At 37.6% G+C, this 18,258-nt stretch overlaps 1 protein-coding gene across 1 annotated transcript; it reads left to right on the top strand.

The window, feature by feature from the left end:
* Positions 1-6,543: 6,543 nt before the first annotated feature.
* Positions 6,544-18,211, top strand: tp53 (tumor protein p53). The gene is made up of 11 exons (XM_061709636.1): positions 6,544-6,676; positions 8,787-8,916; positions 9,019-9,088; positions 9,246-9,413; positions 10,588-10,762; positions 10,860-10,972; positions 11,524-11,633; positions 12,951-13,066; positions 13,153-13,238; positions 13,332-13,402; positions 17,029-18,211. The coding sequence occupies exons 2-11, from the start codon at positions 8,852-8,854 to the stop codon at positions 17,111-17,113; spliced, it is 1,059 nt and encodes a 352-aa protein (XP_061565620.1). The 5' UTR covers positions 6,544-6,676; positions 8,787-8,851; the 3' UTR covers positions 17,114-18,211.
* The last annotated feature ends 47 nt before the right edge of the window (positions 18,212-18,258 follow it).

Genomic DNA, 18,258 nt, shown 5'->3' on the forward strand with positions numbered 1-18,258 from the left:
TCCTTTCTATTTCAGATCACATGCCCGAGAGGTCAGGCGCCTCTGCTCATCCTCCTGCCACCCCTCCTCCATGTTCCACAAACCCTGCTCCCTTTCAGTTGTGCGCAACAAAGCTTAATCCCCCCCCACCACCAGCGGGCAACAGGTGGACTTTAAATTTGGGCCACAGCACCTGATTTAGCAGCGTAGGTGTGGTCAGGGGGACGTCAGGGGCCGGACCTCCAGTGAGTCGGAGGCGACCGAGGGGGAGTGTGTTTGGGGACCGGCCAAAAGAGTTCCGGTGGAAAGATATCTGCTCCACATCTCTAATTCAGATAATGCACACCCGCCCACTGCAGACACACCCCCAGATCATGCCACTCTCTCCTTGGAGCTCGCCTCCTTTGCTCTTTCCTTATCCTGCTCACATTGCGAAACATTGAGGGGAAACTGACACCCCCCCTCATCCAAAGCCAGGGCCCCAAGCAGAGTCATGTGTGACTCCAACTAAATACAGAGAAACTTTACACCATCAGAACAGTGGCATAGAGCCCCTGCCAGCATAGTTTGTGGGTTGACGTGCGCAAGCAAGGAGAGAAAGACAAGATGGGATTGCAAAAGATGTCATTTTAAATCCATATCCATATCAATTATGCTAACAAATATATAAGTAGGATCAACACATGTGTTGCAGTGAACATTTTAAAGCAAAATCATCCATTCCGTCACTATTCCAAAGAATAAATACAACGTGGAGCATCTTTACTAGTCGTCCACAGGGTTTTTAGTCTTTGAAGAAGGTGGTGTTATGCCAGAAACTTTGAGACTATGTCTCAAAAGGCCATCAGTGTTATTTATTTCCAAACTGGAACTGCCAGTGTGTGTTTTACCGGCCAAAAACATCACAACCACAAACACACAGACACACACACACACACCATGTGACTGTTCCCTAGTAATGGAGAGACACAGACCCGTGTAAATACTGTTCCTGCTTATCATAACCTATATATAAGGTGCATGTGTGTGTATATGTGTGCACGTGTTTGTGTGGTTGGTGGTGTCAGTCGGTTCAAAATCATCCCTCAGGACGCTGAGTCGCGTGATGGATGGCAGGTGTTGATCTGTACATGTCAGATGCTCAAGTCAGCCTGCATTGCTAGTCCATTTGTTTCCTTGAGGAAAAATTGTAAGTTTAGAGACTGAAAAACACAGACAAACAAAAGTGTAATCATGCAATTAAAACACACAAACATTTAAAACATATAAACATATTTAAAGCATGGTACGTAAAAAGGTTTTGGTTTCCATAGCTACGTTTTATACCCATGATGATATGTCCCTCATCAAGTAAGATAATATGATGCCACAAATTTACTCACATTAAGTGGCCTGGTTTTGAGTGACAACTGTGACATTCAGGGTCATTAACAGCAAGTGTCATTATTTTAGCTACTTAGCACTTAGCTTTTTTTTTTTAACTTGTCTTCTGAGCTATGACTAAAGACCAAACAAAGCACTTTTTTTTCTTGGCGGACTGTGTTGTTACTGGCACTAACAAACCACTGCAAGTGACTCTTGGTTGGCCAGGAAGGCCTGGGTACGAATCTTACAAGCTGCAGGCTGCAGGTACCTTTGTTCATAGCCAAACTCTGCAAACTGGGGCCACAAGCCTCTGGCTCAGCCAGTGACGTCAATTCAGTCAAAGCTAAGGTATGGCAAGGTTACTAGTCACAGAACTTAACTACAGTATCAATCATCATGCCCAGCAAATACTCATCACAGAGGTCTGCTATGGCTAAGGCTATAGCTTATCTGTGTGGTCAAGAAAACGTGAACTTTTTCAAATGCAGTCTCGCTCACATCCTGCTATCGTAACTATGAACACTACACTTTAACAACGGGTTGATTACGCAATATGCATCCATTTTTGGAACCATTTTCGGAACCAGAGTTAGAGAGCAGAAATCTCGTATCTGACAAACGCAATTTAAATCATTCTGTTCACTTCATTCACTATGTCAGTGCAACAATATCACTTGCCTTCTTTTTTTGAAAAATAAATTGCAGGGTTGTCTGCTTCCTTTTCATTTTTGTAAGTTAGTGACACTGCAAAGCGAGATTGACCTAGCGACCACTGACGTCAGGGACACTGGGACATTTCAAGATATGAGGGGGGTACAAGTGTTGGGAAAGATAGTGAAATCGAACATGCTGTTCTGATTTGCATTTGTAGTTATTTTATATGTATTAAATAATAGAATAATCAATACAAATAGACACAGAGTAATTCCATAAATGTATTTAAAAAACAAACATTTACAATTTCCCCTGAAGCCAAGGTGTGGCAGCTGCCGTACCTTGGCATACCCAATTGACACCCCTGGGCTCAGCGAACAACGACTCCTCCAGCCAAACCTGCAATCCTTATGGAGCTTGGTTGTCCTCGTTTCAGTGCTGCCACTGCTCATTTGAAATGTTGTTTTAAACAATACTTACTCAGAAGTTTCAAGGGTAAGGATTGCGAGGATGGGTCTCCGGTTCATGCCCCCCATACAAGAACTATTGCACATGAAACTAAGGAGGATCACGCTCATTTCAGACCCCAGCTGAAACAGAAAACAAGACATCAAGAGCCTGCTATCTAAGAAAACAAAGTAACAAAAAAATTAGATACAAGGTCTTTCTAGGAAAAATCAAGTCATCCCCTCATTGCATAAACTAGCAGCAGCCCTTTAATAAAAGGTGAAATTAATATAGTCAAGCATAATTAACTATACTGGAGCCAAAACTAAATAAACCCAGATTAAACCTAACAAACAGAATCTGTTTGCGTCCGTTCAATTAACTTCTGCAGGACTCACGTAGGTTCTATTGAATTTATTTCTTTTACAGAAAAAAAATAGAAAAGGATAAAAGGGGGGGAAGGTACATATATTGTATACGTCTTTAAAAAAAAGTTATTTTAATTTCAGAAAAACAGTAGATATATTTTTTTTTTAATTCAAAAAGTGTGTTCCCTTATCTAAATCAGCGTGAAAAAATAATGACATGGGCTTACAGACTGAAGGAGAAAATAAACGAATAACTAAACTAAAAACTAATAATGTGACCTTGTATGACACTAAAGATGAGCAAAATCAGAACTGAATATGATTGGACAGACTTGATCAGAATCTTTTAGATAAATCCTGTAAAGCAGATGAGATGAGTTACTGTCCAATATACAGAGTTACGAGTGTCATAGAAGAAAAAACAAGACAAAAAGAGTTCATCAAAATGGTCTTCCATTAATTTTTTCATTAATTAATATTTTAATCAATGGGCTGGGTGGTTCCTTAGTAATAACAACTGTTTATGAATATTTTTTTTTTTTAATGACTTAAAGACTTACAGTAAGTAAATAAAAAAACAAAAGTTCACTATAAAATGTAAAGTTTGGTAACCACTGGAAGGCTTTCAAATCCTAAAGCCTCTTTTCCCCCCTGATGAAATGGACACTAACAGAAAATATTAAATTGCACATAGCATTAAATTAGTTTGATGTTATGCTGCAGCATGACAAGAATAAAATAATGGTCTGTTAGACACTATTGTACCTATGTGATTAGCCCCTTTGGAACAAGTTCAGAGAGGACTCACTAGCTCCATCAGCACAATTATCCAAAGGTCAAACAGCCATTTATCCCTAAAATGGCACCAACAACCAACATGCACTGAGAGACATGGACGGGAATCAGCTTTTAGAGAAAAGAATACTAGACACGGCTCCCAACAGGGAATAACAAGACCGGCCAGAGGAGTGTGGCTGTTCGTCCTGAACTCCAGGTGCCGAGGATGCAGATGCTTGTCTTGACATTTGATCTCAGACAACATCCAGCCTGTAAGGATAAGATTGTAAAATCATTGAGTGTTTAAGTCTGTGACATCAGCTCATTTATACTCAGGCTCTGACTTTCATTACTACTATCCGGAGGTGTCTTCAGTATTCACATTCATTACTCAGGTAGAAGTATAGATACTAGAGTTTAAAAATACTCCTGTAGAAGTTGAAGTATCAACTCAAGTTTTTTACTCAAGTAAAAGTATAAAAGTACTGGTTTCAAAACTACTTAAAGTATAAAAGTAAAAGTAATGTAAGGGGGAAAAAAGCCCTTAAGGACAAAAGCCATTGAAAATGATTGATCTTAGTATAATGCAAATATATTAAAGAACCATATATGTGTACTATTGAGCATTAACATGTGTTTCAGAGAGCAGCAGATATGATGACTAGTTGCCTATAAGTATTGTGATGGTGCAAAAAGTCAAACTTCAGAGGCATGTTATCATTTATCCTAACCTTTATTGGAATGTACATCCAAGTTTAGTTGCAAGAATCTGAGGGAACGGATGTAAGAACAAAACTGGACAAGAACATCTGAAACAACCACAACCAAATTCACTCTATCCGGATGGAGCAATTTAACTGCATAGTTTTTTTTAAAAGGCCGAAATGAAATAGAGTAACGAGGTTGTTTTTAAAATGTAAGGAGTAAAAAGTACAGATAATTGCGTGAAAATGTAAGGACAAAGCAGGACAGCACTTGTGTAAAATGAGTGACATGACCATACCCGCGCTGAAGAGGAATCCGTCACTGACAGTCCTCTAGCAAGATGCTGACCCTGTTCCCTTTCAGGGTTGACCTCTGACCTAACTGAATAGAGAAAAGAAGTGGCTTCATCCATTAGAGATAACTTTCTAAACTCCCACACATTTAATGGTGCTAAGTTTTTTTCAACTAATAACACTGCATCACAGAATGGTTAAAGCAAAACTGCCTTCAACTGAATGTCACTAAAACAGTGTGTATGTTTTTTAGTAAAACGAAAACTCACTCTCCAGAGCCCGATGTGGTTGTAGATGGGGAGCGACTATGTGTTGTCTCAGATTTGAAATACCTCGGGGTGCTCATTGATAATAATCTTACATTTAAAGAACATAGCAAAAAGGTTTCTAAGTGCATCAAATTCAATCTGGCAAACTTTAGACATGTTCGCAGTTGCATGTCAACCAAAGCTGCACTAATGTACATGCACTCAATGATCTTCTCCCATATAACGTACTGCTTGACAACCAAGCTAGTAACACTGCACTTAAACCACTACTTTATTTATATTTAAAAAAAACATTAAGGTACTGGACAAGAAATCCAATGATTATCATCACTGCCATATTTTATTTAAATATAAGTTGTTACATCTGGAAAATCTCATCAAATACTCACACTTATGTCTAATGTTTAAAATCATTCATGGACTTGCTCCTCCTGTACTGAACCAGTTTATAAAGGATAAATAAATGTAAATTTGATTAATTAATCTCATCAAGGTGGCATCAACATCCACACCGAGAAGCAAGAGGAGATTGTGTAGTCCAGTTTAGGAAAAGTGCTTTTAGCCAGTCTGCATTTTCAATCAGGGCTGCTCGTGAGTGGAACTTCATACCAACTTAGATTAGAAACCAATCAAATTATGCTTCTTTTAAATTTTATCTAAAAAAGTGGTTAATTAGTGGCCAAGGCTGTCAACATTACATTTTAGTGCTTAATTTTCCTGGCTTGCTGCCCTGCCTGTCATGTTGCCTATTAGTTTGTCTAGTTACACTGTTGCTTTTTGTGCATGGCTTTTTATTCTGTGTTTAGTGCTTTTGTCTTGTTAGTTTTTGGCCTGTTAGTGTGTGTTACTGTGTCTCGTGTTATAAATGTTGATGTTACTGTTGCTGCTTCATGTTGTTTCTGTTTTCGTTTGTAGCAATTGTCTGTTGTTGAGCTTATGTTAACCTGTGTGTGTGTGTATTTTAGCTTAGTCTCTTACCTTTTAGTCTTTATTCTGATGTAGCTTTCTTATTCGGAAATGTTTTATTGATTATCTTAATATCTTAATAATTTCTCTTTTAGGTTGACTATTTTACACCAGTCCAGGAACAGCAGATGCAAAATAGCCTTTTTTGGCTAATTCTGGCATATTTTACATGTGTTTAAATGTATTATTAATGTGCATTGTCCCTGATAACTAAACCTTTAAATAAATAAAATAAATAATAAAAACAGTGAAAAATATCAAACTGGCTATCTTACAATACAATATGTCTTAAAATATGTTTAAATGCATATATTTTGCAGATTTTAAAGTACAAAAAGAGAAGAATCTAAAACAATATTACTTTTTAAACGAAAGACTGATGCATTCAAATAATCACGGAAACCATGCTTTACCATAAGGCATTAGAAAAATCAAAACAGGGATTAATAAGAATGATGCAATAGAATTATCAAAATCTTTTATTAAAATATCATTAAAATATAGTGCGATTTATACATTAACGTTTTTTTAAATGCTTAAAGATTCGTCTATCATAAGTCAAGCTTTTACCAGGGCAAGTGTAGGTCAATATTTCCTATAGTCCTGAAAGCAGCGGTTAGTCTGAGAGTAGATTGGAAGGTAAACAAAGATAAGCCCCGCCTCTCCCTCCTGTGATTGGTCGAAACTTGAATTAAGCCCCGCCCCTCGGCCTGCTCGTTTCTCCGGGAATCCCCGAACACGTGCTCCGTCTGCGCTTCACAATATTTGGCCTTTTTTTCGACACCTGATCGCTGCTTTCACTGCAACTACGTGTGCCTTGTCGGTTCTGGAGAGCGTTAGCGGGACCTTAAAGGTACATCTATAGTTTCAGAGTATCACAAGTGAAAACGAGAAAGGAATTTGTCAGCAACAATTAAAAGTTTCTGCAGGCGTTCAGCTAGCTGCTAGCGGGTGAGCTAGGTGTGCTAATGCGGCAACTGCTAACAACAAAGTCTGCACATTTATGCTGTATTATTAAGTCCATGTTTAGTTTAAGTTTTCTTAACTTTTTTTAATTTACCGACAATACACTTTAGTGATAATAATATTGACTGAGCGGTGCTGATTTCATTTAGCTGGTTTGGGCCTCTACCTGGCTAAAGGCGGCTGGTTCAGTTTTATCTTTAAAGTTACTGCTAAACATGCATGCTATGAATGTTAAACATTGAATTTAAATGTCATGACAATGAATAGTGTGTATTTTTTTTTTTATATATGCCAGCCATAGTGGCCTACATGTTTTGAAATCCCATTTCCGAGGGAAAATCCATCATTTTCTTGTATATTTATATTTAAACTTTCTCAGTTATCTTTAAAATTGACCTAGAGTTACTTATTTGTTAGGTTTTTTTTGTATATATGTCTTTATTGAGGGCATTAAAAAAAAAAAGAAATAAGATTTACAATAACAATATAATTATCAATATTTCCCCCCCTTTTTTTTTTTTTTTACTTTTCATAACATTAATTAAACCAAAATAAATAAATAATAATAAAAAAAGGAGTAAATAAAAATAAAAAAAACAGAACACCCTTTCCCCTTCCCTCCCTCATATGGTCAATAGATTACATCATTCAAAATCATTTAACATATGTCTATCAATACTAGAACAAAAATGAATAATACATTAAATAATCAAGTCCTTTGTAAACGCATTCATTAATATAGTCGATGAGTCAGATCATTAGTCCATTAAAAGCAAAAAATCCAAAAAAGTTCCCCAAATAAGGTCAAAGTCTCTAGTTTTTTTTCTAACGGAATACAATATTTTTTCTGGAGTACAATATGATCCAAGTTCATTGATCCACTGTTTGGGTGCTGGGGGGTTTTCTGTTTTTTAAAATACAATTTTTTGCCGCGGTGCCTGCAAGCAGAATGAAATACTTTTTATGATAAGTCATATTTAATGAACTAATATCTCCCAGTATCCAGACTTTAGGATCAAGAATATGGGATTTTAAAATGTCAGAAATTGTTTTGATCACGTATTTCCAGAAAGCATCTATAATCGGACAGTTCCAGAGCATATGGAGCAGATTTCCAGTATTTATTTTGCATCTTTGGCACATGGCAGAGACCGCACTATTAAATTTATTTAATCTATAGGGAGTGTAGTAGATTTGATGTAAAATATTGAATTTGTCTGTGTTTGGTAGATATTAACCTACCGTTAGTATGTGTTTTTTCTAAAAGAGTGTACCAATCCTTGTCCTCATATGAACATTCCAGGTCTGCTTCCCATTTTTGTTTCATTGGAGGTCTGTGATATAGTGGTAGGTTATTGATAAGAATATTATAGATTACAGATGTTATTCCTTTTATAGATGTGATTTTGTTATCAAGCAATTGTTTTTCCAATGGAGATGTTACAGATTTATTGGGAAATGTGTCAAGCGACGATTTTTGATCCAGTCTCTTATTTGAAAATACTTAAAGAAATTATGTGTTGATAAGTCAAATAATTCAGATAGTTGAGGAAAAACTGGCAAATAAACCATTATTATATAAATCATCAATTGTTTTGATACCTTTCTCAGTCCAACTTTGTAGAGTTCTGTCAGCAATATGACGTTTTGAGGCGGAAGGGCCTACATGTTTTGAAATCCCATTTCCGAGGGAAAATCCATCATTTTTCTTGTATATTTATATTTAAACTTTCTCAGTTATCTTTAAAATTGACCTAGAGTTACTTACTTGTTAGGTTTCTAAGTCATTTTGTTCGTATTAATTTTCCAGGTGGCTCAAAACCGTTTATTGTTCTAATTATCGATTTCTAGGAAACAAAACACAATTTTTCATGATCATTAAACTGAACTACTTTATATTACTTTGGGTTCAGGTCTGCCATGACTTGATCACGTCAAAATGTTAGTTTATGAGCATCTCTTGAGCACAAGTCCTCACTTCCTGTTTATATCCACAGCTCTCCTGCAACTTGGGTCTGCCTTTTATTTTCTTTCTGAGTTGGAAAAGAAAGAGGAAAAAAAGATGATGAAACAGGAATTTGACAGTATGTCAGGGAGCCAGGAATTTAGGGACCTGTGGGCGAACGTGTAAGTAAAAACTTTTACACTATATCATAGCTTAAGAAAGTCAGATCACATCAGAAAAGCGATGCAGTGGTATATACCTCCTTTTTTTTTTTTTTTTCCCAGGATGCCTCCTTCCATCTCTACTATTCAGAACGAGCCATGGGTGCCTGATTCTCAAATGAGTTTGCTGCTGGTTTGTATGAAAGTCCTAAGTCCATGCTGCAAATGCAAATTGACTTCACTCCGTCAAAATTAATTACAGCGTCTTTGCCAGTATTTATGTGTTGTTTTTTTGTTTTTTTTTTATTAACTCATTGATTCTCTTTTCTCTGCTTGTAAAACTCTTGAAGGGCGATGCTGAATTTGACGAGAAGCTGTTTGATTTACCTGGCAACTTGAGTGCAGACGGCGTCAATCACTCTGCACCCACTGTCCCAGTAACCAATGACTACTCTGGGGAGTATGAGTTCGAGCTCCGCTTTCAGAAGTCTGGAACGGCAAAATCGGTCACTTCGACAGTAAGTTTCTCTCTCTCTCTTTCTTTCTCTCTCTCTCATATGTACCCATTTATTTTGGAGGCTTTTATTTATTTAATGATTCATATAATACCAGTTCGTCTGTAGGAGATTGAGTATCAGTATTACATCATGAGATGCATATTTGTTCTGTTCAATAAGATACAAACGTGTGTATTCTTCTCCGGAAACGTCCATCTGCTGCACAAAGTATAATTTTATAATGGGTACAAAATTCTTATATTTTACAACAAAATACTCAAAAGAAAAAAAAAAGACAGGGGAACAGAATATCCTGCAATAACAACATGATCAGGATCAGAAATGTGCCAGTTGGGCCTTTCATCTGAGACAAAGGTGGATTTCAACAGCTGTCCATAGTTGAGGCGGGAAACCTACTTTTTTCTCTTTTTTTTTTTCTTTCCTTTTTTTTGCAATTTTTTTGTAATTTTGTTCTCCCCCTAATTTTTTTTTTTTTTAATTTTATTTCTTATAGTTAAATAAATGCAGGATTGGATATATAAAGACCCTAGGATTTGAATACGAAAAGGTTTTACAAATATAATTTCCCACCATTTATTAAAAATATGTAAATTATAAATCTTTTTAAAAGTAAATGAGTAACAAAACTCTTACCTTGATACCGCATTAAAAATCCATCGGCTCTCCTGGTGGCTTTTACGCGAAGTCTTACTTCATTGTGACGATTCGCCAAGTTTCAAAACTCAGAACCAGTCTCTACGTTGTAATAACCAATGGTATAAATGTTTCCTCGGTGACTGGTTGAGCTGAGTGCTGTGGTTGGCCAGCTGGGTTGAAGTTGGGGTGGTCTGCCCAAAACACCCGCCTCTTGCTACTGCTGCTCTGATCCGGGGGAGACTGGTTGCAGAGCACAGCTCTGACATGACGGGACATGTTCCTGCACCAACTTCCTTCAGAACAGAGAGGGTTAAATTGATAAAAGTAAGGTTAGATTTATAGATTTCAGTAAATATAGCCTTTTTATTGATGAGAGCAATCAAACATTTACTCATTAGACTCAAATTTTTGGTCCTTTCATTACTTTTTTCCTTTTCAACCAATCTCAGATGCATAACTTATAAGTCTTCATACTCAGCAAAGCTCTGGTTAGTGCATTGATAACACATTTGCTTTTGTTCCTTTTGCTTTCTCATAGTACTCAGATTCGTTGAATAAACTCTTCTGCCAGCTTGCCAAGACGAGCCCCATCGAGGTCCGGGTGAGGAAGCAGCCTCCACAAGGAGCCGTCCTCAGAGCCACTGCTGTGTATAAAAAAACGGAGCACATTGCCGAAGTTGTGAGGCGGTGCCCTCATCATCAGACCGAAGACAGTAAGGAAAGCCACTTCTGCAAGGAATTTATCCCAAAGTTTTACGTGAATTTGTGAATGCCTTTTTATAATTTGATTTAAATTTTTCCTCCGTTCAGATGTAGATCATCGCAGCCATTTGATCAGGGTGGATGGCAGTCAGCTTGTTCAGTATTTTGAAGATCCTTATACCAAGAGACACAGTGTGACTGTCCCCTATGAGCCCCCACAGGTACGACCACCACTATCATTCTTTTGAGGTGACTGTGTCTGTATTGTTGCATCTTTAGTGTCACATTATTGCACTTTATTTTCTCCTTCAGTCTGTAAGCACATGTCATTATTTTTTCACGCTGATTCAGATAGGGGAACACACTTTTTGAATTAAAAAAAAATATATATCTACTGCTTTTCTGAAATTAAAATCACTTTTTTTTTAAAGACGTATGCAATATATTTACCTTCCCCCCTTTTTTATCCTTTTCTAGTTTTTTTTTTTGTAAAAGAAATACATTCAATACCACCCACGTGAGTCCTGCAGAAGTTAATTGAACGGAAGGAAACAGGTTCTGTTTGTTAGGTTTAATCTGGGTTTATTTAGTTTTGGCTCCATTATAGTTAATTATGCTTGACTATATTAATTTCACCTTTTATCAAAGGGCTGCTGCTAGTTTATGCAATGGGGAGGTGACTTGATTTTTCCTAGAAAGACCTTGTATCTCATTTTTGTGTTACTTTGTTTTCTTAGATAGCAGGCTCTTGATGTCTTGTTTTCTGTTTCAGCTGGGGTCTGAAATGAGCGTGATCCTCCTTAGTTTCATGTGCAATAGTTCTTGTATGGGGGGCATGAACCGGAGACCCATCCTCGCAATCCTTACCCTTGAAACTTCTGAGTAAGTATCGTTTTGCTCATCGTCACTATCCTGAACCTTAAGGCCCAATCCCAATACACCCCCTACTTTCTTTCACTATCCCTCCCTCACTACCACTACCCCTAAAAAAGAAGGGACAGATTTTTAGGGCACTTGAAATCTTCCCAGGTCTGTCCCAATACTCTCACTACTCCTACTTTCAGCACCACCACTAAAATCATGAAGCTGAGAGCCAAAAGCTGTTTTAATTTCAGCTGTAGCGCTGTTAATATGCCACTTTATTAAGTTTTAATACTTTTTCAGGCGTAAAAGTAACCGTTAAGATCCACAACCTGGGCTCAGTTTATCCAAATAACGCCTGTTAAGAAATTTGATCCGTTGTTTTCGGCGATGATGAGACCAGGGCGCAGCAGCAGCCGGAGTACAGACGTGATCGCCAGCTCCGCCTGCGCCGTCATCCCGGGGCGAAACCTGCAGCTCTGTGGAGAATGACCGCTGGCTGAAATAAATCATTTAGGAAGATAAATGTTGGTTTAATAGATTAAATCTAACAGTTGTAGCTACGCCTGTTAAGAAATTTGCTCCGAAAATTTCGGGATTTCTGCCTGCCGGCTCCGGAGCTGATTTATGGGTTCGCGTTAAATCGACGCAGAGCCTACGGCGTAGGGTACGGCGCGCGTCACCGCGTAACCTACGCCTTAAACCATAAATCAGCCTTTATTCTGGCGAGGTTGCAACAACGGGAAAAAAAGTGAATTATGTAAATTCACTGAGTGAATATTATGAAAGTAAAATATATATTTCTCGCTAGAAATGTAATAAAAATGCATCTTTATGTAGAAACTAACTCAAAATATTGATTTTTATTCACTAAAAAATAAGAAATGTCCGCCATGTTTTTTTTTTGTTTTTTTTTTTTTTCAGTCCGCAAATGAAGACGAAAAGCATTCTGGGAAATTTTTCTGTCACTAGTTCAGCTAGTCAGCATCGGAAATCCCTACGTCCGTAGGGAAAGATTCATAGCCACTACACTACTTTTCGTCACTACCCCTAGGTGGAAAGAGGAATTGGGACACCACTACCCTCACGGGAACTCGCAAAATTTAGGGGTAGGGATGAAAACGAGGGGTAGTGGGAGTATTGGGACAGGGCCTAAAACACAGGTTTAAAACACGCTGTAGTTTGACTTATATGACTCGAGAATGTAGCAGCAATGATGCGATTGCTTGTAAGGTGTAATATACTCGTTTGAGTTTTAGAAATTGTGAGGTTTATATACTATATATACTAAAAAAAAAAAATCCTTTCTAAAATGTCCACCCTACTTTTCTTCTGTAGGGGATCTCTGTTAGGCCGGCGGTGCTTCGAGGTCCGTGTGTGTGCGTGTCCTGGCAGAGACCGTAAAACCGAGGAAGGGAACAAGGGGCAAAATGCAAAAGAGCCCAAAAAAAGAAGTATGTTCATGATTCTTTACAGTTTGGATAAATCTTTCCAGTTTGAATTTCCTTTTTGTTGCTTAATTCTTTTTCTTCTTTTAAAGAGTCCACCCCAGCTCCCCAAACAGTGAAGAAGCCAAAGTCTGGCTCAGGAACTGAGGAGGAGGAAAAAGAAGTTTTCACTTTAAAAGTTAGTAAATATATTGACAGCTGCACCATTTGATGGATTCACTGAACTTTTTTTTTTTTTTGCGGTTTTGAATAACACTGCTTTCTACTGCAGGTACATGGTCGAGAAAGATACGAGATGCTGAAGAAGATCAATGAAGGTCTGGACTTGGTCGACAAACAGGGGTAAGAACTTTTCCTGCAAAACTTTGTAAGAAGCTGCTATTTCTGTTTTTGTTAAGGACCTGTGCAAATACAATTAACTGGGGAGTTGGTCTGAATATGAGCTGTGCATGATGTACAAATGTCAGTCGAGCTGCTGTGCTTTAATCAAAACACTAGAGGTCCCAGAGCATAATTAAACATGCTGCTTCATGCCGCTGAACTGAGGAAGTACTGCTCTTGTCAATGCCAGCAGTCGGGTTTGATCACACTTACCCGTTCATTTTGGGGAAGTTTGTGTGCAAAAACCTTTTGATTGGTACTTCATAGTCTGCAATGTGAAATATGAAACATCAGACGACTCCTACAGAACCCAGTTAACTCATAGTTGGACTTTATAATCGTTGGTACTAAAACTGGTGGGTGGAAATCTGTGATCAGATTGATTTATTTATATATATATATATTTTTTTTTTTGGTAGTCTGTTTGAGGAAAATAATATATGCATAATCTTGTGTAACTAATAATTATGAACAGAATTTCAACTCTTCATTGCTCTAAAAGCCAGTACAGGAATATTGACTTTTAGACCCTTTAATTGAGCTGATCAGTAGAGATTAGATTAAGAGACTTATTTATTTATTTTTGTGGCACTAGTGGCCTTTCTTGGTAAAGTAGGTAAACAGAAAACTGGTAGAGAGAAGGGGGAAGACAAAGAACGACAGGCCGGGACTTGAACCTGCGCTGCGTGCATGAGAGCATGGCGCCTGCTCAACCCACTGAAGCTGATCAGGGCCCCGATTAAGAGACTTTATTGTAACTGTGAATTTCGTTGGTGACTTTCATATAGCAAATGTACAAATAAAAGTTTGCTGAAAGAAGCAACACAGTGTTGAAAGGTACAGTATGGGGGCGTGAACCAAAAAAAGATGTATATATTGAGACCACATTACCCAGCAGAGTAAAGGGGGTGTAATGGAGGCCACAGCTCTGCTGTTTGTTAGTCCGTCTGTGGTTTTGTTGTCCGTAGGAATGGGCGATATTTTACCATTCATGATAAACCGTCAAAAAAATTCCCCACTGTAAGAATTTGTCATCTCGCGGTAAAAACGATAAATTCCCGTTGATGACGTTTTTGTGTAAAGCTGATTTATGGTTCTGTGTTAAATCAACGCAGAGCCTTCGGCGTAGGTTACGCGGCGACGTGCAGCGTACGGTGCGCGTCGCCGCGTAACCTACGCCGTAGGCTCTGCGTTGATTTAACGCAGAACCATAAATCATGCTTAACAAACATGGCGGAAGGCGGATCTGAGAGCGAGGAGCTCGTTGTTAAACGAGGCTGCAGATCCATTATCTGGAACTGGTTTGGATTTAAAAAGAGTGACGAGGAGCAAACATCATCTATTATATGCAGAGTCTGCAAAAAAACAGTGAGTGCAAAGGATGGCTATTATTTATTTGTCCTGTTTCTTTATTTATCAGGCTGTATTTTTTTCTACTTTGTGATTTTATAAGCTAAGAAAACTTGAAGGACAGTGGTACTTTTGCTGTTTCACTGTTATCCCACTGTTTAAGCCAGTGGTCGGCAACTGGCGGCCCGCGGGCCAAAATTGGCCCGTCTCCAATAATATCTGGCCCGCCAGATGACATTGAAAATCTGATAAATAATTTTATTTATTTTATAATTTTTTTTTTTTATATTATTTTAATTTACTATCACAAAAACGACAATTTCATAGAGAATTCAAAGCCTTTATTTAGAAAAGATAAAATAAAATAAAAGTAGAATCTTCATGATTCCGGACGCACACAATTCTGTATAGTTCCCTGTCACCTGTAGCATAGGGGGGCCTTAATTAGAGGTGCACACAAATATTCAGGAGTGACATAGGCACAGACTCCCGACAAAACTCCTGGAGCTGTTGAAATGGTAAGACGTATGTGTCGGTGCTCTTCGTTTTATGCAAGCTAGCTTGCTTTAAAGTGATTTGTTGTGGTTTAAACTGTGAAAAATACAACTGATAACTTAGCTTGAGTTTTGCTGTTGGTCTTTTAAATGGTAAAACGTCCATTATATGTCTAAAAATACATCGGAAAATCCGCCTCATTTGCATATCCTCTCACTGGCTTCAGGAGACAGAGAGCATGCTGCTCCGTGTGCACGTACCGACTCTCCCCTGTGCTGCTGTTCATATGGGTTTTTCATGTGTTTAATGTCGTTCTGTGTATTTTAAAGAAGGACTGCATTTGTTAGTAGCTTGGCAGAAAATAATATTATTATCACCAAGTTACTTATAAGCGGTTTCATAACGCAGCCACAGAGTAGCTAAAGCAGTAATAACACACTAATAACAGTCTGTAGCAAATTCAAGTTACTTTATTTAAACTAATGACTTTCTTAAATTACTTTTTTGTACAAGATATAATAGTATAATAATACTAGTAGCCTATAGATAAGGGGAAAAAAGTTTTGTTTAGTTAAAAAAAAAAAAAAAAACATGTTTGGCCTGATTGATGTGATGTTCTGGCCCAACATTCAGTTGCTCCGAAAAAAATTGGCCCGAGGCCAAACTTACTTGCCAACCCCTGGTTTAAGCCATACAGTTTGAATAAATGTTGAATCTGTTCTTACATTTCAAACTTGATTCATTTGAGTCATTACAGTTTTGCAGTACAGGTGGACTAATTTAATTTGGTTTTTATTAATTCAATTTAATTGGTGTAGTTTAGTAGCATTTAGTATTCTTTTAGAGCAGTGATTTGGGGGCTCCAAAGATAGATTTAAAGTTACAAAGATTAAGTTGAATTGGTATTTTTTTTATCGTTATCGGGATAAATGCCAGAAATTATCATGATACATTTTTTTAGTCCATACCGCCCATCCCTAGTTGTCCGGTAGAGTTTCCCTGATTGGAGGGGAACAAACGAGCATTATCCGGGAGGAGGTCTGTCCGTACTGATGAGCTTATCTCATCAGCATCCAGGTCTAGCATCACTGCTCCTGTGAGAGACTGAGGGATGTGTGATGTTGGACTGGGCTACCTACTTACCTCTAGTGTAGGTAATGGGACTATTATTTTACGCTGCAGTGCTTCTCATCCCAGGCTGTGGTTTCTGACGGTGGCATGAATGTTTCTAAATGTGAATGGAGCAACATTATTTAACAACTTATCAGATGCAAGGACCCAAAGAGTTGACGGGAAAACTGAGAAGCCACAGCAGCCCACACTGGAATTTGGAGAGTTTATTTTGTTCCGGAAAAGCTAAGAGCTGCATCGATGATGAGGGAAACTGGATAAATGCTTCTCTGAAAGTTCTCTCCCCTAAAATCTGTGTACCTGAAACTATTTTGTACAAGCTTAAAGAAGCGTTGGCAGTTGGGTTTTATGGCGGACATTTGGACCTCCAAATTCTGTATCAGCTCATACTTATAACCCTCCAGAAGCGGTTTCAGAAAGGAGTAAATGTTATCTGAGCATCTTTTGTTCACGCAAAAGCCAAACATGGTTTCACGCTAGAAATGTTGCTGTGAATAAATGGTTTGCTCCTATAAAAAGAAGTTGCTACTGTTGCATGTTTGAAGTTCTGTATTCACCTGCAGCTTGATTTCACTAATGTTTTGTCCTTTTTGTCAACTGTCTTTTCCCAGGAAAACAAGAGCCAGACTGGATGCCCCTCTTCCCTCGTCTGGGAAGAGACTCTTGCAGAGAGGAGAGAGGAGCGACAGTGACTGAAGGCCTCCTTGTTCTCCAAGCATTCAGGATTCTTCTTTTTTTTTTTTTTTTTTTACCTTGTCTGCTTTTTTACTTTAAAACTTGACTATTCTCCAACATGCATTTCGGCAGTGAAACATACTTTGTTCCTTAATAAACATTTATGCAAGTGATCCTTTTAAAAAGGATAAAGATAACTGAAATGTTTTTAGTAGAAGTTTCATGGGTGATTAGTTGTAATCTAAACGAATCACTGCCATTTAAAGTTTTTTGCTTTATTTACAAAATGCATTTAATCAAAGCTTTACTTACTGTTCATAAAATCTGAATTGTTTAGTTTTGTTAAGGATGCTGTTTTCATGCACCAGAGATACTAGAATTATTGAAAACAACCAGACTTCTACAGCTTTTCTAGTTTCACTTGTCTGTCGGGGAAAATCAGACTTATATGTGCAGTGACTATTGAGTTCATGCAGACAGTTGTCTTTTTTTTTTGTTTTGTAATTTTTACTGTATATTTTGTTATAACACCACTGCCATTAGTGACTTTCAGATAATGTAACTCACAGGGAACATCTTTATGATTTAAAATAAAAATATTTTTTTTTTTTATCATTTGAGGTTGTAGACATGTCTTCGGGGATGCTGGATCACCCTGCAAAATTATCCCTTATTTTTTTTTATTGTAGGTTTTTAAACAGATTAGATTGAAAGCGATAACTGACACTGTGGAATAACTGAAACAGGACATCACCCACCCATCCCTTTTCTTTTTCTTTGAGCCTGTGAGAGAAAAATGTAAATGTATAAAATGGCCCAGATCACTGTTTACGTTTCAAAATGTGGCTCCCGCTGTGACCGTCAGGATTTCATGTTTTCTCACCACAGATTAGTAATTTATCAGCACTTGGGTTGATGTGACCACTGTTAATTAATCTTTTTTTTTTTGTTTTTATATATATATACTGTATGTGGGGGGCTTTTATTCTGTACCTTTTACATTATGGGAACTTTAGTTTTGTATAAGAGTTTTTTTTCTATATTTGTAATTTCATGTATTTTCTTTTTTGTATCATGCATTTTTCATAACTTTTAAGCCAAAATAAAAGACTTTTTATATGTGTGAGTTCTTGTGTTCTGTTGACATATACACAAATAGTTATTTT

This window comes from Cololabis saira, chromosome 20, assembly GCF_033807715.1.
Source record: "Cololabis saira isolate AMF1-May2022 chromosome 20, fColSai1.1, whole genome shotgun sequence".
Taxonomy (NCBI): Eukaryota; Metazoa; Chordata; class Actinopteri; order Beloniformes; family Belonidae; genus Cololabis; species Cololabis saira.

Excerpts from the sequence above, each read along its gene's own strand:
- tp53 (XM_061709636.1), top strand. The coding sequence starts at position 8,852 with ATGATGAAACAGGAATTTGACAGTATGTCAGGGAGCCAGGAATTTAGG. Across the intron at positions 11,634-12,950 it reads CTTACCCTTGAAACTTCTGA|GGGATCTCTGTTAGGCCGGC; the intron begins GTAAGTATCGTT and ends TTTCTTCTGTAG. Across the intron at positions 13,067-13,152 it reads AAAAGAGCCCAAAAAAAGAA|AGTCCACCCCAGCTCCCCAA; the intron begins GTATGTTCATGA and ends CTTCTTTTAAAG.